The 22567-nt window shown below is 44.0% G+C and overlaps 1 protein-coding gene across 1 annotated transcript; it reads left to right on the forward strand.

Annotated features, from left to right (window-relative positions):
* Positions 1-129: 129 nt before the first annotated feature.
* On the forward strand, positions 130-20979 carry OSTF1 (osteoclast stimulating factor 1). Its single transcript, XM_035099739.2, has 10 exons — positions 130-377; positions 6560-6606; positions 10200-10250; positions 10362-10425; positions 12321-12374; positions 14380-14487; positions 16063-16112; positions 16244-16322; positions 18429-18527; positions 19295-20979. Exons 1-10 carry the CDS (start codon positions 344-346, stop codon positions 19351-19353), a joined length of 645 nt encoding a protein of 214 aa, XP_034955630.1. The 5' UTR covers positions 130-343; the 3' UTR covers positions 19354-20979.
* Positions 20980-22567: the final 1588 nt, after the last annotated feature.

Below are 22567 nucleotides of genomic sequence, written 5' to 3' on the forward strand. Positions count from 1 at the left end.
CCCGCCCCTTCACGGCGAGCTCGCGACTTGCTCCTCCCTCCCTCCCTCCCTCTGCGCCTGCAGTGCTGGACCTCGGCCGCTAGGGGGAGCGGCGCCCTCGAGCCCCTTTTCTGCTTCGGCTGCGATTCCCACTTCCTCCTCCTGGTTGCAAAAGCAGCTTCGCCCGCCCCGAGCGCTCGGCTGGGGCTTTTCGTCCGCACCGCCCGCCCTTGCTCGCTCTCTCTCTCTCTCTCTCCGGGAAGCGCCCGTGCCACGGGCCGCGGAGACCCACGCTCAGCCAGCTCGCCAGCCGCCTGGGCGCTCGCTTTGGACCAGCAGGGCTTCCTATCCCGCTCGTGCAGCGATGTCCAAGCCGCCCCCGAAACCGGCCAAGCCAGGTAAGGGAGGCGCCCGCCGACGCCGACGCTGCCACATCCAGCGGGGTGAGAAGGGACGGACGGGAAGGGCCAGCCGCCGGCATGGGATACCCCGCGAGGCGAGAGAGACACGTGGACCGCCGCTTCCCTCGCCCCCGCCCGCCGCCCGCGCCAGCGAGGCGGCATTTCCGTAAAGCCCAGGGCCGAACTGCGCGCTTCGGAGCCGCCTTGGACGCGATCCTCGCCCGGCCGCCCGTTCCCTGGCGTTGCGCGTGCGACGGGGTCGCTGCCTCTGGAGCGATGGGCTTCCCCCCTGCGACCCGGGGTGGGGCTCTGGAAAGAGAGAGAGAGAGAGAGAGAGAGAGGCTGTCACTGTCAAAAAGAAGAAGGGGAAAGAGCGCTCGCTGCCGCCGCCGCCGGCCGGGTCGGGACGGGACAGGAAGGGCGTCGAGTTTGCGATGCTCTCCGAGCGGGGGGGGGGCGGGGGCGTCGCCCGTGTGGGATCCTCTGCTGCTGCTTGAGCTTTGGTGCATTGATGCAGCTTGGCAAGCAGTTGGCAGCCAATATGAGCACAGGAGCCCCCCCCCCCCGCGCCCCTTCAATGGCCCAGCCAGGCATGTCAGAAGCTTAAAAGTTGGAGGAGCTGCTGCCTCGCCTCCCTGAGCCTGCAGGCGAGGAGAGAGGTCCCGACAAGCCTTGGCAACTTGCCCATCGTGCCGCAATAAGGATAACTCTTGGGTAGGAGCAAAGGGAGATGCCTTATACCAAGCCAGGCCCCCGGGGAGGGGGTCAGCCAGTGGACTGGCAGGGGCCGGCCAGGGTTTCAGGCAGAGGCCTCTCACAGCCCCCCTGGAGGCGCCAAGATTGAACCCGGACTTTCTGCTTCACCACTGTATCCGTTATCATAGAATCACCAAATGGTAGAGTTGGAATGCACCATAAGGGTCATCTAGTCCAACCCCCTGAAATGCAGGAATCTTTTGCCCAATGTGGGGGTCAAACCCACAACCCTGAGATCAAGAGTCTCGCTCTCTACCAACCCAACCCACTATCTGGCATCTGGGGAAGACTGAAGGCCCGCCTGTTTCACAGAATTTGTCTTCACTACTAGAAATAAATCTGAAAAGTTATAAGGTGTGCCTTTGTGCTTTGTAAATATGTTGGTTCTTCTCACACTCTCTTTTGAACAGACAAGGACCTGTTTCATCTATTTCAAATATGGCATTGTTGTTGTTTAGTTGTTTAGTCGTTTCCGACTCTTCGTGACCCCATGGACCAGAGCACGCCAGGCACTCCTGTCTTCCACTGCCTCCCGCAGTTTGGTCAAACTCATGTTGACAGCTTCGATAACACTGTCCAACCATCTCATCCTCTGTCGTCCCCTTCTCCTTGTGCCCTCAATCTTTCCCAGCATCAGGGTCTTTTCAGGGAGTCTTCTCATGAGGTAGCCAAAGTATAGCTTTTCCCATTTATCCCATTTGTTCCAATGGCCTCAACGGAATCATGCTGGAGAGTGAATTGGTTTTGAATTGTTCCTCGCTATAGGACAGGCTGCTAGCTGAAACATTTGCCCCATGGGCTGAGATCCTGATAAAGGATGCTCAGCAGTCAGTTGCTAGGCTCTCTGCCACATGACTTTGGCCTTCCAGAGATTGTTGGGGCTCCTATCAGCCCAAGGCAGCATGGCCAGGGGTGATGGGAATTGTAGTCTAACAGGCCTGCCTTAATTACTCATCAGGTGCCTTAGCCACCAAGAGATGAATGCATGTTGTAGTTGCCCAGGAACTGCAGGATTTATTTATTTTAAAACAGCAACAACAACAATATTTACATGCTGCTTAGTAGAACAAAGGGGACGCGGGTGGCGCTGCAGTCTAAACCACAGAGCCTAGGGCTTGCTGATCAGAAGGTCGGCGGTTCGAATCCCTGTGACGGGGTGAGCTCCCGTTGCTCGGTCCCAGCTCCTGCCAACCTAGCAGTTCGAAAGCACGTCAAAGTGCAAGTAGATAAATAGGTACCGCTCTGGCGGGAAGGTAAACGGTGTTTCCGTGTGCTGCTCTGCCGCAACCCCAGAGTCGCAACCCCAGAGTCGGTCACGACTGGACCTAATGGTCAGGGGTCCCTTTACCTTTACCTAGTAGAACAAAAATTCTCTTAAGTGGTTTACAAGTCCATCTAAAAATAAAATATCCCTTAAAAAAATAAAAACAAGGTACTTAAAATTGGTAATTGTAAAACACATAGCCTAAACCAGGCATCCCCAAACTTCGGCCCTCCAGATGGAGGGACCACTGGTCCTGTTAGCCAGGGATCATGGGAGTTCTACTGTAGACCAAAACATCTGGAGGGCTGCAGTTTGGGGATGTCTGGCCCAAAGTAACTAAAACAACAGACCTGATTAGGCTGGCTGGAAACAGAATGTTTGCTGATATCAGTCAGGCACCAGAGACAATAGGGTGAAGGTGCGTGCTTAATAATTTTAGTGCTGCTACACTAAAATAACAATTTTTTGGAAGTACAGAAAGAATATTTTGTGGCTCTTGTTAAAGTTCAAGTGCCACAGATCACAGCATTCAAGTGAGCACATATGAGGTGATCCTTCAAAGATATTTGGGGCTCCTCTTGGATTAAATTGATATTTTTTGAATATGCATTTTCTCTGCAAGCTGTATTTTTTTTATTCACTACTGAGATTAAACTGAGTGCCAAGGAGGCAAATGGTACCGACCCCTAAATCTTTAATCTCAGTTTAATCTCATGTAAGATTAAAGATATTAATACAAGATATTCGTGTTCATGAAGATATTCCATTGCGTGGGCATTGAGGGCTTTGGTGGTAGAGGGGCAAATGGCACAAATTAAAGAGTAGTTTATTGCTCATTCTGTCTATTAGCTACTAATTGAAGCTATTAGTACAGTTTATTGCACATGTTTCAGGGATTGCATACCTTCTTGGAGGATGTATAATAACTCTAGGGCAGGCAGGCACCCCAAACTGCAGCCCTCCAGATGTTTTGGCCTACAATTCCCATGATCCCTGGCTAACAGGACCAGTGGTCAGGGATGATGGGAATTGTAGTCCAAAACATCTTGAGGGCTGAAGTTTGGGGGTGCCTGCTCTAGGGTTTACCAAAGGCCCTTAGCAAAGCCTTTGAACTTGGTAACTGTGGCAAATCTGTTGCAACCAGCTATTGTTTCAGTTTCCTAGTGGAAAAGATACAAAATCAGGAAGAGATGTACAGTGGTACCTCGGTTTGCGACCGCAATCCGTTCCGCCGAGACGTTCGTTCGCCGAAGGCACGCTTCTGCACATGCGCGAAGTGCCAATAGAGCGCTTCTGCGTACACACGAGATGTGCAGACCGCTTCTGCGCATCTGACGCCGCAGAACCCGGATGTAAACACTTCTGGGTCCGCAGCGTTCACTCGCTGAAGCGTTCGTAAACGGAGGTAGTCGTAAACCGAGGTTCCACTGTAGTTTCTAACGCACTGTCAACAAAAAGCTTTTAACCTCCCCTCAAGTCCAGAGCCATTATTTGAGGGACAATAATGTGCCCTGGGAAGCTGTTTTTTGGTGACAAGCACATTTGTCATATTTCTATTTTCAGCTATTACTGGTAATTTCCATTTTGGCAAGGTTTGAAATTAGCCAGGGGCCAGGAGCATTGTACACCTATCTGTCACTTGCGACCAAGTGAAAATGCCTGGTTGCCCGGATGGTGCCTGACATTTCCATCATCACCAGTAGGAAAAAGAGGAATAGGAATAAGCCCATATATATGTGGACTCTCCCTGGATAAATTACTTCTTCTTTTTTTTAAGTTCTCAAAGTTCTTAACCTAACTCAAAGTTGTCATCTGAACTAGCCAGATGTTTAACTGGTAATCACAGTCAGTCCATCATTTGATAAGACTTTAGAGCTGCCTTGCCTGGGCATGACCCTTAGAAATTCATTGGCATTCTCTTGTCTGCATGTGAGCAGAACTGAACATTACTATATTAGTCCCGGCCAGTTCCCAAGTGCCTGTAAGGTACCTAATGTAATGCAACATTGCATTAGTTCAACATCATTTCCTCAGTGGACACGAAGACTCCACCACAGAACCATTTCCTTGCAGAATAGGGGCAATTTCAGTTCCCTCATCCAATGTCGAAAGCTTTTCCTCCTGAGAAGTTGGGCCCAAACAAAATGTTGCAATAAAAGTAGCTACATATGTTTAAGAAGTGCTCTTTTGTTATGTGCAGGGTAGGGGGGATGGAGTACAGAAACAAAATGAAGAGGAAAATAACACTTTCATATAGAAAACATTGACAGAGGAACATAGCTTTCCATGATTATCTGCAAGGCCTTACAAAGAAGTTAAAGGAAATACAGGATAGGTTCAAAAACAATAGTCCGTTTGTTTGAGTTGACTGCAGCCTTCTCAAACAGCTGCAGCAATTAAAATAATCTCAGACCATTTAAAGAGCACCTTTTCCATTAAAAAAAAACAGCATTGTGGCAAAAACATTATTAAATGAATACTAGAAGTTACTTCTCTCTCTTTTTTGCAGTTGCTCTGATCCCATCACCCCTGCTAGTTTCTAACAGCCCTCGGTTTTTATAAACTTTGCATATGAGCAATAATTTCCAAGCAAACTAACTTCTGAGTTGGAAAAACGTGGTTTGTTTTTGTCTGCTGCTTGTTCTTGTCTGCTGCCTGGCCCTTTAAGGGAGCCATAAAACGTAAAAGTCTAAAGGAAAACCATCTGAGTCTGTTGTGGTTGCTGTTGACATCAGCATAAGAAAACACGGAAATAATTGGAGCTTAATTTCATGGGTTTGGTATGTGCATGAAAGAGGTGAAAATTGCAACATACTTTGCAGATTAGCACTTGTTCCTAAACCAATTTATTAGTATTTCAGCAAAGTTTACAGCCAAGTAATGTTTTAGTGTTATGTGCAAACTAGGCCACTCTCAGTTTACCCTTCTCCAATATGGTGATAACAGTACACTGATCTGCTTTACAGGATTGTGGTAAGAATTACTGTGGACACTTTAAGAAGTACACAGACCATTTGATTGTTAAAAATCCCTTAAAGCGGTATACAAAAAACTGCAATTATATAACCTGCAATTAATAATTATATTATATTGTCCTGTGCTGTGTGATACCTTGTCCTGTTTTCTGTAAAAGAGGGTGTCTATTTGATTAGCATATGGACAGTGCAACCCCATGATGTGGTTAAGTGGTTAAGTTACTTAATGAGTTACTTAAAAACATGGGTTACCGTATCTTTATTTGTACTATTATATTATTAAGCAGTGGTTTTTGTTTCTAGTTAATGATATATGCATATTTTAAAAAAAATTAAAAACCCCACACACTTGTATTCATCTGAAAATGAACTTTATTTAAAGGAACAAAATGAATGAAAATGCAAAGATGTTCATAAAATATTAATATATATTCTTTGACATTTGCACAAGATTGTCAATTAGCTTGTCATAGTGTACATTTTGCAATCCAGAACGTTTGCTCAGTAAAGTGGCTGAATCTATGCTGTCTTCTGTTTTGGTTGGAGTACATTTTTCTTCAGACTTAGATGTATTTTTCACACCTTCTTTACCTTCAAAATGGACTGAATAAGCCACAGGTTGAGGATCCAGGGCAGTGGTCCCCAAACTTACCTCGCCAAGGGCCAGTGGTGCCACCAGCGCCGATTGCGCTGCGGGTTGGAGCATGCGGGAGCGCGCACCCATACGCATGCGCACACGTGATTTTCGGCACACTTCTGGGTTGTCAGAACACCGGAAATAGCTTGTGCGTATGCGCATGGGCCTCCTCCAGCCCAGAAGTGCGCTGGAAATGACGCTTGCGCAGGCGGACAAGCTATTTCCGATGCTCTGGCGACCTGGAAGTGGGCAGCCGCGCTGCGCCGCACCGGTAAGAGTCGGCGGGGGAAGCAGGCGGCGGGGGCGCCGGAGGCTGCATAAATGAGCCTCCCCACGGGCCTTAGTTTGGGGGACCCTGGTCCAGTGTTTCACTTGTTTTTATGCCTTCCCTCCTTGATGTGTCCTTAATGAACAGGCTTTAGACTATCATTAGAGCTCTTGCAATTAAAATGTTGTCTGAGTTTAGGACATGGATGTTTGATTCATTCAAACTTAGGGAAAGGAAAAAAAAAATTCTGTTAATGTTTATTTCTTTCTGTATATTTAGGACAAGTCAAAGTTTTTAGAGCCTTGTATACGTTTGAACCCAGAACTGTAAGTATTTAAGTTTATTCTTCCCCTTCCCTCTAAAATAAGGAAATGTTATTTTTTTAAATAAGGAAATGTTATTTTTAAATATGACTTAGCAGCTAAACCCAACCTCGCCCTTATGATAATAAAACATAGGAATTGATATTTACATTTTTCCCACAGAGGTGAAAGATTTAAACATTTTAGAGGCTGGTGCTGCAGTTTGATCTTCCTCATATTTGCTCAAGAACAATGTCTCATGCACAGTGGTGGTTTTGGCCTCTAAATAAGTGGACAGGCCATGTGCACCTTAACCAAGGATTTGGCCTGAATTGTGCAGCGCTGGTGTCTGTCAACACAACAGTGTTTCTTGTGAGTGCACAATATGACCAACTCTGTATTGGGCTTTTAACCAATTGCCTGTGCATCTTAGTCACACAATGAATGAGGGAGGGAGTTATAAATCCAACTGACTTCAGCAAAAATATCTTAGTTTCTGAACAAACTGCTTGAAAAGTGAGAAGAAGGGTGGAAAGTTGGAGGGGGTGTTTTGTTCTGCTTTTGCCCCCCCCCCCCCGGGAGAGATTTAGATTGGCAATGTCATTACATCCAAGATTTTGAGCATCCTCTTCATGTTTGTCTGAATCCGTTAAGAGAAAGTGTTAACCAAGCTGCACAACACCCTTTTAAGATTCTGGAATCTCTTTTCTCTTGCTGATTCAGCATGCCTTCTGAGCAGTCACATCTTGCCAAAAGCTTACAAGGTAATCTTCCCTTACAAATCCTTTCAGTAAGGAACAGCAGAATAAGCAAACAGAGATTTCTTCTGCTATAATGCTGGATGGATGAGGCATATTATTTTTTCTAGGGCCTGCCTTTTGGCTAATAATTAACTTTGTCCTAAGGTAGGTCTGACAGCAAAAAAATGGAACCACCACAACTCCTTAGTCCAGGCATAGGAAAACTCTGGCCCTCCAGATGTTTGGGAATATAATTCTCATCATCCCTAGCTAACAGGACAAGTGGTCAGGGATGATGGGAATTGTCGTCCCAAACATCTGGAGGGCCAGAGTTTGCCTATTCCTGCCTTAGTCCAACTTTTCCACTTTAAAGCTACTCTGTAAATTAAATATATTGGGGTGATCTTGCAACTCTGCTCTCGGAAGCCTCCCATGTTGAACGTTCTGCTGTCCCATGTTCTCACCCCACTCTCTTTCCTTCTGCTCCTCCAAACCCATTTTAGGAGAAACTGAGGGCAAGAAAGGAACGCCAAATGCACCTTCCACAGTATACACCCCTCCCCTCTCAAAAATGGACATGTTTGAGGAGTGGGAGAGAACAACCAGCACGTTTCCTTGTGCGTCTTTGATTGAGAGAATGGAGTGTAAACTCTCCATCTCTTTCTAAGGCATCCTTGACCCCAGTGCTTTTTTTAGGGGGAGGGGGGATGCAGCGGTCCACATACCCCATAACATTTTGTGAATCTAAGTTTGGCCTCTTTGAATATGAGTAGGAAAGTGAGAGTCCCTCTAAACATTTTTTAGGGGAAAAAGCACTGGGTAGACTGGGGTGGCCTTTGGTCTTTCAGATTTCAGAGGCGCCCTATGAGAGGCTTAGATGAGAAGCGGGTGCTATTTATACTGCTAGCCTCTCAGATGCAGGAAATGATGGGAATGTTGCTAAGGAGCCCTCATGCCATGCCATGCTGCATTTCTGAAAGTCTTGAGCCTGCCTATGCCAAGGACAGAGGTGGAGGGGCCAAAGCACACATGAAGACCTGTGACTCTGGATTGCCTGATTTGAGGGCCCGCCCCCCATTTGTTTGGAGCAAAGATTCTTAAATCCTTGCCTTCCTCCCCCATTTGCTATTAGCTCTGCAGCACAAAGCAAATAACAGAATCATAGAATTGTATAGTTGGAAGGGACCTCGAGGGTCATCTAGTCTGGCCCCCTGCAGTGCAGGAATCCTGCCCGCAGCTATCCCTGGGTGTGCTTGAACCACCAACCTTCTGGTTAACAGCCAGATGTGCTTGCTCCAAATAGTGCAGGCTCAATACACACACACACACACACATGCTTCCCACTGCAGTGCAAACAGGAGCTTTGGGACACCCACTTCCCAGCCCCACAACTGCAGTAAAAATGTGTGAAATCTCAGGTACGGTAAAGTGAACCACTCCCAGATCTCCTACATCATGTGTAGTTGGGCCTCTTCAATACTGTAGCTGTTGGCTGGTTTATTATTCCCTGGCAAACCAGCAGGTGGCAACAGGGGGCAGCAAAAGCCCCATTCCCTTTACTTTCCCTGTTGGGGCAGAGATGCCACAGCCTTTTTTTGAGGCAGAAGCAACCTTCTTGCTGCTCTCCCTTTCTTCCCTTCCCATTTTCCAGCTTGCCAGGGCTCTCAGCTTCCACTTCCCCAGTACAAGATAAGCTCTTCACTGCCTCAGTGCATGTCTTATGGGGCCAAGGCTGTGGTGGCCTTGCCTTTTGCTTACAGGCTACACAGTAGATTTTAGCAAAGGCTGCCTAGTGCTGGGTAGAAAGCATGGAAAGGTTTAAAAGTAAAAGAAGTTGCTAGGAATGCAGTTCATTGAATTAAGAATTCTTTCCTGTTTGATCCTCTTTTCAGGCCCGCCAGGAGTACTGGTCCCCCTTTAAACTGTCCTCCCTGGCTCCCTTTTCACCTGGCTGCAAGCTGCCTGCTCTTTAAGATGTCCCACAATGCTCAGGAGCAATACAGTGGTACTTTGGTTTATGAACACAATTGAATCCGGAAGTCTGTTCATAAACTGAAGCGTTCATAAACTGAAGCGAACTTTCCCATTGAAAGTAATGGAAAGTGGATTAATCTGTTCCAGACGGTCCGCGCAGTACTTAAACTGAAGCGTTCATAAACTGAAGCGAACTTTCCCATTGAAAGTAATGGAAAGTGGATTAATCCGTTCCAGACGAGTACTCAACCTGAAGCGTACTTAACCCGAAGCATGGTTGAAATTGGTTCCAGAAGTCTGTTCATAAACTGAAGCGAACTTTCCCATTGAAAGTAATGGAAAGTGAATTAATCCCTTTTCTCACGAGGAAGCCTATTCAGCATAAGGGAATTTCCCTTAAAAAAGGGGATAACTTGGCAGCTATGTTCCAGATGGGTTCGCGGCGTTCGTAAACCGAAAATTCGTAAACCGAGGTGTTCGTAAACCGAGGTTCCACTGTACTGTAGAGGCATTGTGGGAGAATTTAAATGGCAGAGCCTGTTGGTTGGGGCTCAGAAGATGGCTGATTTGCTGTCAGCCTTGCCTCTGTTTCCCTTCCTGTGATCAAGGAACCGTGGAAGGGAAAGATTTTCTTAGCAAGAAAAGCAGAAATGTCTCTTACAGACCTCAGCCTTTTAAATATAAATTCCCCAAAGACACAAGCAGACCTTCTGTGGAGTTTTGAGTTGGTGTATATTCACATGGCCCTGTTTCCATTTGATTGATGGTTTGTACCTCTTCCTCAAACTGAATGAAGAAGAAAAATCCTAAAATGTTGTTAGGCAAGGCTGCAACTTAATGATATTCTTCTAAAATATGCTTTAAATTGGCCTGCAAACTCAAACACCCTCTTTATTTTTCCAGCCAGATGAACTGTATTTTGAAGAAGGAGATATTATCTACATTTCGGATATGGTGAGTTCATCAAAGACAAATGTTAACAAATGGACCGTGCTAAATAAATAGAGTACATCTCAAGTGGAGTCATTGCTCCCCTTTTTCAGCATTGCTTTCTTTTCCCTCCAGAGTGACACAAATTGGTGGAAGGGAACCTGTAAAGGAAGAACTGGACTAATCCCCAGCAACTATGGTATATTCCAGATTTGCTTTACCTTTTAAGATATATCTCTCCACCACAGATGTGGACTGCCGCATTTTTCACTCCATAAGACACACCTGACCATAAGACGCACTTAGTTTTTAGAGGAGAAAAACAAGAAAAAAAATATTCTGAATCAATGCTGCTGTCAGCAGTGGTGGCGGCGGGAGGAGCAGTCCGCTTTGGGGCTGATAATCCCTCCCCTGCCCCTTAGCCGCTGGCCATGGCTCCAGCGGCAGAGGTATTTCTCCGCTCAAGGGATCCCGCTGCTGCCCAGTGCCTTCGCTCCATAAGACGCACAGGTACAAGGATGTATGTGGCTTGTAACTTTTAAGAGATTGTCTCTGATCCATATACAAAGAAATATAGTATCTCACATCTAATGTGATGCCAGAACCGGGCATTAAAAGTGGTTTAATGGCAGAGAGCTGCTTTGAGAACAAGCCTTTTAACTGGAAGAATGCAGCCATGTACTCTTGTGTGCCATCTGCTGGACAGACAGAAGCAAAAAAAACCAAAAAACCCACAAATTTTAAAATGGCTTTTAATGTATTTATTTTTTATTTAAATGTATGTTGCAACCTTCAATCTTATTATGGGGGGAGCATTCAATAAAACTTTAGGACCACATGAATAATAATAATAATAATGCTGAAAAGGATAAGTCTCTAAAAATAGCATAAAGATTATATGAGACAGAATAAAACAGATCAACATAAATGTTGGGAAAATAAAAAGACTTCTGCACAGTGCTGGAGAGACATCAGATATATATATATAAAATAAAAAAGCTAAATATGTTTCTTATCCTGCTGAAGCATAGAAGAATACTCACAACTAAGTAGGATTTATAAGCTGGATGTGTCATTTACAATTGGGAATTGTAGATTTGCATAAGTCCTGAGAAATCTTAAAGACCCCAAGAATAGTCACAGTTCCCTCAGTATTTTGGGCCCAGATCCGAGGCCTTCTTTGTTGAGCTCTGCATGCACAGCAGCCTTTTAGCATCCTTCCGTTCAGTCAGTCGGGTTCACCCCAGTCTGGCGGCACTGCAGTGCTAGCCTTCCAACAGCCCACGTTGCCGCCATTTTCTTGGGGGGTGGGGTGGAGAATGATGGGGGAGGGTGGGGCTGCCTGGATGCAACAGTGGGAGTGCTTTCCTTTTAGGAGGCGGCCTGCTTCTCCATCAGACAGAACATCCTCCAAACCCAGAAGAGCTTTGGAAAGAGGCTCAGACATGGTATGTCTTTCTGCCAGAAGGGCAGTTCTGAGCCATTGTGTTCTCTCGATCAAGACAATTTCAGAGTGTATAACTTGCATGACAAGCAACATCTGCAGAGATCACCTCTTTCCATGCCCTTCTTCCATGGCCACCTTGGAAGCTGTAGATACAGGGCTTCCCCAACATTAAATTGAAAGAAGCTTTGCAAGGAGCTCTGTTTGGCACAGGCAAGTTTTCCGCGTTTTGAAACTTGGGGATCAAAACTTATAGTTCACACCATTAGGAGTTACTGGTACCTCAACTTACGAAGGCGATCCATTCCGCAGCGCTCTTCGTAAGTCAAAACCTTCGGTTGTCGAAGCGTCCGTTTTGTGCATGCGCAAAGCACGATTTTGCGCTTCTGCGCAGGCACCGACCGCACGTGCGGCGAAAAGACTTCAGGTTTGCTGACTTCGTAAGTCGAAACCTTTGGAAGTCGAGGCATTCGGATGTCGAGGTACCACTGTATATTACATCCATGGCCTTTCATAAATATTAAACATATTAGTGCATAGAAGGAGGAAGGAAATTAACCACTCTCGGTTACCTCAGGCCCATTCCGGAAGGTGCAGAAGTCAAAGGAGTCACCTGCTTAAGATAGCGTGCGTTTTTGCTTTTGTTTTAGTGGCTGAACAAGCAGAATCCATTGACAACCCACTACATGAAGCTGCAAAGAGAGGTGGGTACAGGCGAAGTTTGCAGTATATCAGATCCACCCCTGGGCTTGTGTATTCAGTTACAAGCTCATGGCTGCAGTAAAGAGAACTGGGTTGCCACAGAAGCAATTCATCAGTTCTCTTCCCAATGGGTTGAGGGATGAAATAGATTGGGTTGTTGGTGTTTCTTTAAAATATGAAAGCTATGAGAGTGGGATGTCTGTGTGGGACAATACATGCATTTTATTTCTAAGAGAGAGGGTTTAATTGTTTGTTGCATGACTTGAGTATTTTGGACAAATAGTCTTGATTTGCAGAATAAATATATTTATTTGCTGAAAGAAATAGGCATGATAGATTAATTCTTTTAGTACTGGGAAAGGAATAATGGTTTCAGATTAAATAACTGGATAGAAATAATTTGTATTTTTACAGTTACTATGATAATTACTTTTATTTCTAATGTTTTTGATCTGTTTTATATTTGTTTGATGGCTCTCTTTTTTAAGCTCTCTGGAGAATATAGATTTAAATACACATTTTCAAATAGATATTAAATAATTGATTTGAGAATGATGGTATACTAACATAGGTATATGGTGATGAATAGTTTACTAGTTTTAACAAATCAATGTGATGTAATGACATTAGTCCAGGTTATAATCAAACTGTATACACAGAATACAATAACACTTTAATAATATAGTGGCCCCTGTGGGTTTTTTTGTTTTGTTTTTGCACTTCATAAATATAATTTTAAAAATGGTAATCTCCCTAATTCAATGCATTATTTATTTATTTATTCATTTCATTTATCTCCCACCCTTCCTCTCGAAGGAAGGGGGCAAACAGCAAGTGATAAAAACACTGAAAATATCCTAAGAAGCCATTCTAATACAGATGCAAACCAGGAAAGATTTCAACTTTCAATGCATTTTTATTTAGAAGCAACTGCCACTAAGTTCAATGAGGATTCCTTCTAACCCTGTGTATGTGTACTCAGTTGTAAGTGCCATTGCGTTCAGTGAAGCTTACCTCAAGGTAAATGTATATAGAATTCCTGACGTAGTCGTAGTTAAAGTGCCTACTAGTTTAAATTGATGTATTCAGAACCTAGTTGTTGGCACCACTGCAGGCTTATCCCTCCTCCATGGCCAGCTTCACACATCATACAGTACTAAGCCAAACTGTGGCTTAGTGCGAAGGCCCAGGCTGCCCAAGGGAGACGGCAGACACTTCAGTCCTCCCTGGCTGTCTCACTGTTGCTTTGCACTCAGCTAAGCCATGGCTTGGCTTAGCATGCCATCCAACACCAGACTAACTTACGAGTAGGAAGCCAAGAACAAACCTTTTGTTCTTGCAGCCGCAAAACAACCAGGGAGAGCAAAGTGGCTGTCTGGGAGTACCCATCCTCACACGTGCAAGCTAAACCCTGATTTGGCTTACTGTGAGTTGGAAGGGACCCAAGGGTCATCTAGTCCAACCCTCTGCAATGCAGGAATCTCAGCTAAAGCACCCAGGACAGATGGGTTTAAAAACCTCCAAGGAAGGAGAGTCCACCACCTCTCATGGGAGTCTATTCCACTGCTGAGCAACTCTTTCTGTCAGAAAGTTTTAGTTGGAATCTCCTTTCTTGCAAGATTCAGGTAGAATGGTCATTCTTGGTTATAATTTTGACTTGCATCATACAATTTTTTCCTTACTGGACAGGTGACATTTGATAATGAGTTGGTTCATCTGTATAGGCTGTTAAAAGCTAAGGAGCTTGCTTGTTAAAAAGACTGTTGTCTCCCAAACAGAATATTGAATGGAAGTAGAATTTGCATAACATTTTCATTCATGCAACAATAATGTGATTTGGTAGCATCTGGGTTTGTTGTTGTTGTTGTTGATGAACTGAAATGCATTGCATTCCAGGGAGACTCATCGTTCTCAGTATGATTTAGCTTAATAATTTATTTCCTCCCTGTACCCACCTCCGCCAAGAAATTATGCTCCATGAAAAATATATTTCTTTTTCTGTTTCAGGGAACCTGAGCTGGCTGAGGGAGTGTTTGGATAACAGAGTTGGTGTCAATGGCTTAGACAAAGCTGGGAGCACAGCCTTGTACTGGGCATGCCATGGTGGACACAAAGGTACATTAGAAGTGAATGAAGAGGAACCTCTTTCTTCTTGGAGCTTCCATTCACTGGGTTAATGGACCAGCTAGTATTTCCTCTTCTACTGTAATCAGTAATGGTCTGAATTCTTGTATGATACAATTTAAATTAGGAAGAGAGAGGGAAATTAAGAAATAAGATTGGATTGGCCTCAGCTAGAGCCAGACATGAAGCGTTGCGGGTTCCGTGCGGGTCCCATCTCTTCCTGCAGAGGCCATCTCACTTTCAAGCCTTTCTCTTGAGGTCCTTTTTATGCTGTCAGGCCTTTGTAAACTGTTTTATTCTGTATTATTATTATTTATTTAGCCAGTCACTTTAATGATTACATGTATTTTTTAAAATGGTGTTTCATGTCTTAATCATTGCACACCGCCCTGATATTTTACAATGTGACAGTACAGAAGTACTAAAAAAGAAAAGAAAAGTAAGCTGCCTTGCTCCAAGTCAGACAGCTTGTCCATTGATACAGCCCAGTAGGGTCTGCTCTTCTTGGCAGCCACTCCCAAGGAATTCCTGCAGGGTGGTGCAGCAAGAAAACTGCCTGCACATTTGCAAAGCTAGGCAGTGTCCAGTATCTTTTCAAATTAGATGGGGAACCACTTGTTGAGATTCCTGCATTGCAGGGGTTTGAATGAGATGACCCTTGGGGTCCCATCCAACTCTAATTCTATGATTCTATGATATCACTCTCTGTAAGATAAAGGGACCCCTGACCATTAGGTCCAGTCGTGACCGACTCTGGGGTTGCGGCGCTCATCTCACATTATTGGCCAAGGGAGCCGGCGTATAGCTTCCAGGTCATGTGGCCAGCATGACAAAGCCGCTTCTGGTGAACCAGAGCAGCACACGGAATCGCCGTTTACCTTCCCGCCGGAGCGGTACCTATTTATCTCCTTGCACCTTGATGTGCTTTCGAACTGCTAGGTTGGCAGGAGCTGGGACCGAGCAATGGGAGCTCACCCCGTCATGGGGATTCGAACCACCAACCTTCTGATCACCAAGCCCTAGGCTCAGTGGTTTAACCCACAGCACCACCCACGTACACACTCTCTGTACTTTTCTGCATTTCCTCCTGACCTTACTGATTACATCCTGCCTCTCCACCCACTCCCACACTTTGCCAACCATGTGTGTGTATTTTTATAGATATAGATATACCCACAACTCACCTGATAAGTGGACCACAAAATCTGGTGCCATAATAAATTTAATAGCCTTTGAGGTGCCACAGAGTTTCATTGTTTTGGCTGGAAGAGACTCAACACGGCATTCCCTCTGGAAATAAATATGGATCTAAAATCATGTGCTCTTAATAATGGCGAAGCAGAAAACAAAAGAAATGAAAGGTGATCCTGAATTAAGAATGTGGGTTTTAAAAAGAGATTGTATCAGCTTTCATAGATTAGTTCTCTTAAGTTAATTCAACTTTCAAAACTCACTTTTTGAGCTGATTGAGTCTAGATCCTGACTTTCCTGCTACATTTTGAATATAACAAAGCAACTTCCAGTTTCTCATGATATCCCCACTCCCAATTTTTTCACTTTATGCAGATATAGTGGAAGTATTATTGACGCAGCCAAATGTAGAACTAAACCAACAGGTAAGTAATCACACACTGAATGGCTTTCCAGAATTGTCTTGTGATCATGGTGATTGATCACCATGGACATGATCTAAACTTCTGTTGCCACATTTTAACCTTGATGGGTTTCCCCACTTCTGCATCCACAGAATAAACTGGGGGACACAGCTTTGCATGCTGCTGCATGGAAGGGTTATGCAGATATCGTAGAAACACTGCTGGCAAAAGGTAATTGTATTTACCAACACATTCCTGTAACGTCATAAGCACGGGCCCTGGTCAGATGTGTATACCTGACAAATGCACGGGTTTTATGCCTGCACATGGTGTGCCCATACCTTCCCTTTCCATTCCACTTTCTTGCCACACAATGATTCAACACTTCTTGTGGTAATGAACCATTAATGTTACATCTAAACTGGGAAACTATGGTTGGCAGCATTGAGCTAGGATCCTGAATCACAGTGTCAAGTTGCTTTTAAAGTTGTTGTTTTCCTGGTAACCATAATTTCCTGCTACTGACAAAATACAAAGCCATGGTTAATTGAAATCTTGCAGGGTTAAATCTTGCACACTGAGAAAGGAGAATTGGTGATAGGATGAAACATGTTGAGCACAAGGCCCATACATTTCTCAGTTTATTAAGCCAAGATGTGCGCATCTGAACTGAGCCATAGGCACACATTTGCACACCCAGTTTGCAATGTATACTGTGAACGAGCTGGTTTTGTGGCTTCGTTTTATCTTCTATAATGCAGTTATTATTTTCTCACTTGGCATACTAGTTGAATTATGTATTCTATATTATAATAATTATAATATATAATACTATATTGTGAAAAGAAAAATCACAATATAGATCTTCAGAGTTCCCTAGGTTTGCAGTCATATGGCCACTTACCTGAAAGCAAACCCCACTGAACTCAATAAGATAATTTTGTGTAGACATGTACAGTGCTCCACAGTTTGCCCCTTATGTCAAAGAGATTTGGATCAAGCTCTCTGTGCTCCTATTGTTCTGTCCTAGCTCATTATCAAGTATTACAGAATACTATGTGTTTATATATGCTGTAAGCCACCCAGAGTGGCTGGGGAAACCCAGCCAGATGGGTGGGGTATTAATATTACTGTATATTATTATTATTATTATTATTAGACCGTCAAGAAATTATTCAGAGTAGAGCTGGCCCACCAATGAGGCGGGATGAAGCACCTGCCTTAGGTGGTGGAAGGGCAGAAGGAGGCGCCCTGCTTGCCCAATTGCTCCCACCACTTCCACAATGCCTCCCTCTTGCTGAGTTTGGGCAAGTGGGGGAGTGTTCTGGTGCATGGCGGACATGGGGGGCATGGCAGCAAGGAGGCAGGAGCAGCACATTCCACTTTCGCCTCAGGTGGCAAAATGGAATGGGCTGCCCCTGACTTGGAATGCCACAGCCACAGAAGAAGAGTGCAGTAGCAAATCTGCAACTTTCCTTGCTGTGTTCATTAGCCACCTGAATGCCACCTTTGTTAGTGGAGTTTTGTGTCCCATGAAGCCCTACTAGATGGTTCTTTCCATAGCCTGTTCTTCTTCCTTCTTCAGGTAGGACCAGTTGTGTTCTGGATTATGAAAGTTATGTGAGGGATTATTCCACTGATATTGAGGTGTTTGCTGTGGTGGTATTTTACAGCTAGGGCAGGATTAATCTATGTTGTTGCATGTGCATAATGACATTCACTTGCACACAGGACTTTTTATCTCTTATCTTCTTCCATGCCCCCTACTCCGCTCTGGGGGTTTGAGGGGAAATGCAGAACAGGTTGAGGAGACATACGAGGTGAGGAGAGGATGGAAACGTCTTGTTGCAAGAGTGGACCTCCTCCCCCACCCCACATTCCACGTTGAGTGCTGTGTTGAATTCTACCCCTAGTGCACATTTTATACACTCATTCCCCACCAACAAACAATCTGAACTTTTGTTAAAAAATGAAAGCCACGATCACTTGTGCTGTGATTCTTTGTAGATGGCGGCATCATTCTGTTCCTTAGAATCTCTATTAGGATAGAAATTTTGCATTGGAAGTTAGAATGGAAAACTAGTTTAATTTTAGACGAAAGTTGCTAATAAGCATGGCAAAGATACGCAGCTAACACAGGAGTGACTAAGCTGTGGTCCTCCAGACACTGCTGGTCTACAACTCCCATCATCCATGACCACTGGGGAATTGGCTGAACCTGATGGGAGCTGAAAGTACAGAAGGTCCATCAGGAGCACCACAGGGGATCCACTCCTGCCCTGATAGTTTCACCTCTGAATTTCTAATTGCGGTGTCCTCTATTTTGTTTTCACAAAGGTGCTAGAACAGATTTAAGAAACAATGAGAAGAAATTGGCTTTTGACATGGCTACTAATGCAGCATGTGCTTCTCTGCTTAAAAAGAAACAAGGACAAGGTGAGGGTTTGTTTGTTTTTCACATTTTTTGATGTATTTTCCAATATGCTGCATCAGTAAGTGACTTATGAATATCCCCATAACCGTTGCTGAAAGTGGGATTATGCGAGGCAGTTAGAAAATCCATTTTTTGCTTAAGGACAGTGACCTAGGACAAGTTGTGATGAAACCCTACAGAAGGCACTCCTTTTCGTAGAGCTTGAAGAATAATAAGTTCTCAGGTACACAGAGAGACGTGATTGTAGCTGCGGAGGAATGCCAAGCTGTTGTGGGAGGAAGCCTTTTTAATTATTGCAATTATTTTAATAATACGTCTAATAAAAAACTTCCTGCAATTGTCTTGCTAGAAATTTGGCGCACAAGGGGTGACAGCTCTGGTAACAGATTTTGAGCACACTCAAAATGACTGGCCCTGCTCTTAACAGAGCAATGCTGCTGGGGTGATTGAATCCATGTCACTTGCTATATGCCCTGTTCACTCACTCCAGTCCAAGGAGGAGGAGTGGTGGTGGTTTGTGTCGCTCCTCTACCCAGCCACACTCCTGCCCTTTTCCATGTTGTAAATTGATCTTCTCATTCACATCATCGAGGAGGGAAAGTCAACTATTTTCGCTCTTGCCCGCCCCAACATGCCCCTTTCCTCCACCACGGCCATTGAAACACCTTCTGCATATTGGAACTGCCACTGTTTCTTATTCCTCTGGCTTAGCTGTTGGGTTGCACCCTAAATTTACATTTTTTTAAATGTTTGTTGCTCTTTCTTCTAGACATAATGCGAACCTTAAGCAATGCAGAGGAATACCTTGATGATGAAGACTCCGATTGAACTGCCTTAATACTGTCTAAAAATGTACAGCTTTTTGTGCTTCCACCTTTCTCAAATTGTTCCTCTGACTACAAAAGTGTACTTTTCTCATATACATAGTAATGTAACATCATAGCTATCCCTTTCACAGGGTCAAAATATGCCCCTTCTCCCCAGTACTTAAGGTCCAAAAATTCTCTAGTTGCTTTTAATTAAATTGGCTAGGTGAGAGTATATGTTTGATGGCTTTTGCCATTATACACTGCAAATAGACTTTACCCTTTAAGAAGAAGTGTTAATATATCTCTGCAGACATTGGGTTTTTTGCAGGACAAATGGCCACCTTCAATGCTACACCGTGCTAGTTTTATTTTACTTTTACCGAAAGAAATAGATCAGGTAGAAGAGTGATTGGTTTTCCTTACAACACATATTCACTTGTGTGCATGTTTATGTGTATTTTATTTACACGCACGCACGCACACACACACACACACACACACACACATATGGGTGTTAGTTCCGGGCGTGTTTATACATTGAGAGCCCAAACTGGAGTCATGGAATGAAAATACTTTCTATCAGGAACATACCCTTAAGGGGACTGGAGTTGAAGAGATATTCCAGTTTCCCACGAACTGGTTCTGATTATACACATTTACTGTGGTCGCTTGGGATTACCCACGGCAGTTTTGTATGCAAATCTAGCCTTGTACAGTAACAGGGAGTGAGTCGTATTGGGTGAGAGAAAGCAGCAAGCACAGGAAGCATTAGCCAGCACAGGAAGCAACAAATCTCTCTGCCCAGTAGTTGCTTAGAGGGTGAATGGAAGCTTGTGTCTCCATTTCCCCTTTGAATGACTGTAGGGAGAAATCAGACTCTGGTGCCATTTGAGCCCAACTCCCAACTCCTGTAATGATCACACAGAGACAAAGGATGGGCTTCCTTTTCCTCTGAAATGACTGAGAGTGCAGGAGGGATTTCTCTCACCTGACCCCCTCACATGAGCTTCATAAAGTCCCTGCTGTGTGTAGGGTGGGGTGTGTGTGTGTGATTTAAAAGTTGCATTCCAGTGGGTGGGAGAGGATGCTCCTTTGCCCATTAATCTTTACGGCTCACTTCTAAAGACCCAAGGCAGTAGAAGGCATTAAAGCTCCATAACCCTTTTTCATAATCATGTTAATCAGCACTTAAATGGGAGGTGGAATGTGTGTGTGTGGGGGGGTTATATCCAGCCCCCCCTTTGCTTCTCCTCCCAAGCAACCATTCTGTTGCATGCACAGTCCCAGCAGCTGACCCGAGAGAAGGTGCACAAGTCTTCATTCACAAGGTTCCCCATCCAGCGCAGGATAAGTGTACAGAAGGATTGCCACCCAGTCCAATCAGGGAATTTATATAGACAAGGAACTTATTCTTTAACTCGTTGGGCTTTTGTGTTCATGTCTGTCCCATGGAGGCAAGGGGTGTTCTTCCTCTTCTCTGCCAGAGATTCTTGCTCTTTTTGTGCATTTCTGTGTCCCCCCCCCCTGCCCTAAAGTATTTCACCTCAAGAGCTGGTGTGTTTCTGAAATCATTTATTGGTGGGATGCCACAAACCAAAAGTATATTCAGAAATAATATTGAATAAATATTTTAAATGCTTTGAAACTTAGATTACATTTCCTCCTTGAGAATGCAAGCTTTTGCCTGGGTTGGAATTAATAGAAGAAGAAGAAGAAGAAGAAGAAGAAGAAGAAGAAGAAGAAGAAGAAGAAGAAGAAGAAGAAGAAGAAGAAGAAGAAGAAGAAGAAGAAGAAGAAGAAGAAGAGAGGAGGAGGAGGAGGAGGAGGAGGAGGAGGAGGAGGAGTTTGGATTTGATATCCTGCTTTATCACTACCCGAAGGAGTCTCAAAGCGGCTAACAATCTCCTTTCCCTTCCTCCCCCACAACAAACTTCTGTGAGGTGAGTGGGGCTGAGAAGTGTGACTAGCCCAAGGTCACCCAGCTGCTGCATGTGGAGGAGCAGGGAAGCGAACCCAGTTCACCAGATTACGAGTTTACCGCTCTTAACCACTGCACCACACAGACTCTATGGCACTAATGTTTGGGAGATTACAGCTGCAATCTCAACATAGTTAGACTACTGAAGATGCCCACGAAATGGGAGTGAGGAACTTGCAATCATAAATCCATTTTTAAAAAATATTCCTACATTATAAGTTTGATGCAAACTTTACTGCGGGGCTTAATTGTTGTTTCACATTAATTTATGACTACCAGAAAATTCACACTGCGCTGAAATGAATTCTTCTCCTCTTTTGCATACATAATTAAGTTCTTACATTTTTTGGCTTATTTTACAAGGCTCTTTCCGCTCCAGATGCAACCCCCTGGATTAGTACTCTGGATTTTATGAGGTTTTCATTTTATGTTCCTGCCTTATCTGCATATTGAAGATAATACTTTGAGCTGTAAGAAGTGCATACAAGCAATTTCGTTTCATTGCAGCAGTCAGTTTTTCATATTACCCAGCAGATCTCCCCTGAAGGATATTTATTATGGGTTTATTTGCACAACATAATTTATTTTACCATGAATATCTGTTATTTTTAAAAAGTTATTCTAAACAAACCAAAGGCTGATGAGATACAGTCAGTATGATACAGTCACCTTGACATTCTTCCCAAAAACCTATACTTGGAAATATAGATATTGACCAAGTTATGGTTGTGTCACTCCCAATTATAGAGTTCAGAAATAAACAGTAAATTGCAAGAATTCGGGCCAGGAGGAAGATGAATTTCAAGTAAGTCTTCAAAAGGTTTTATTTATGTAATGATAAGATGAATTCAAATAGGAATCAATTCCAGTATGATAGTGAGGCAAATAAAGATAAATTCCAGTGAAAAAATCCCAGGACAAGGCCCTGTTTCGACAATTCTTCATCAGCAATGTTTAAATGGTCAGAGTGTGCCAAGTATGTTTCAAGAACTCCCAATTATAGGGCATCACCCTCATGTTAGGTAGTGAGTGATCTATGTTGAATTTCTCTTTAACTGTATTCATTACTTATTTCTTACTCATTTTTCCAAGGCTCAGGGTAGTGTTGACAAGCATCCAACTGAAAAACAGTGGCCCAGACTAGAGACTTCACAATTTAGAATACACACACAATTTCACATATAAAACAATTTCAAGTCTATTATTATTATTATTATTATTATTATTTATACCCCACCCATCTGGCTGGGTTTCC

This window comes from Zootoca vivipara, chromosome 11 (assembly GCF_963506605.1).
Source record: "Zootoca vivipara chromosome 11, rZooViv1.1, whole genome shotgun sequence".
NCBI lineage: Eukaryota > Metazoa > Chordata > Lepidosauria > Squamata > Lacertidae > Zootoca > Zootoca vivipara.

Bases quoted from the DNA above. Each gene is read 5' to 3' on its own strand.
- OSTF1 (XM_035099739.2), top strand. From the start codon at position 344: ATGTCCAAGCCGCCCCCGAAACCGGCCAAGCCAG. The intron at 10,251-10,361 runs GTGAGTTCATCA...TTTTCCCTCCAG, and splicing joins TTATCTACATTTCGGATATG to AGTGACACAAATTGGTGGAA. The intron at 12,375-14,379 runs GTGGGTACAGGC...TTTCTGTTTCAG, and splicing joins ACATGAAGCTGCAAAGAGAG to GGAACCTGAGCTGGCTGAGG.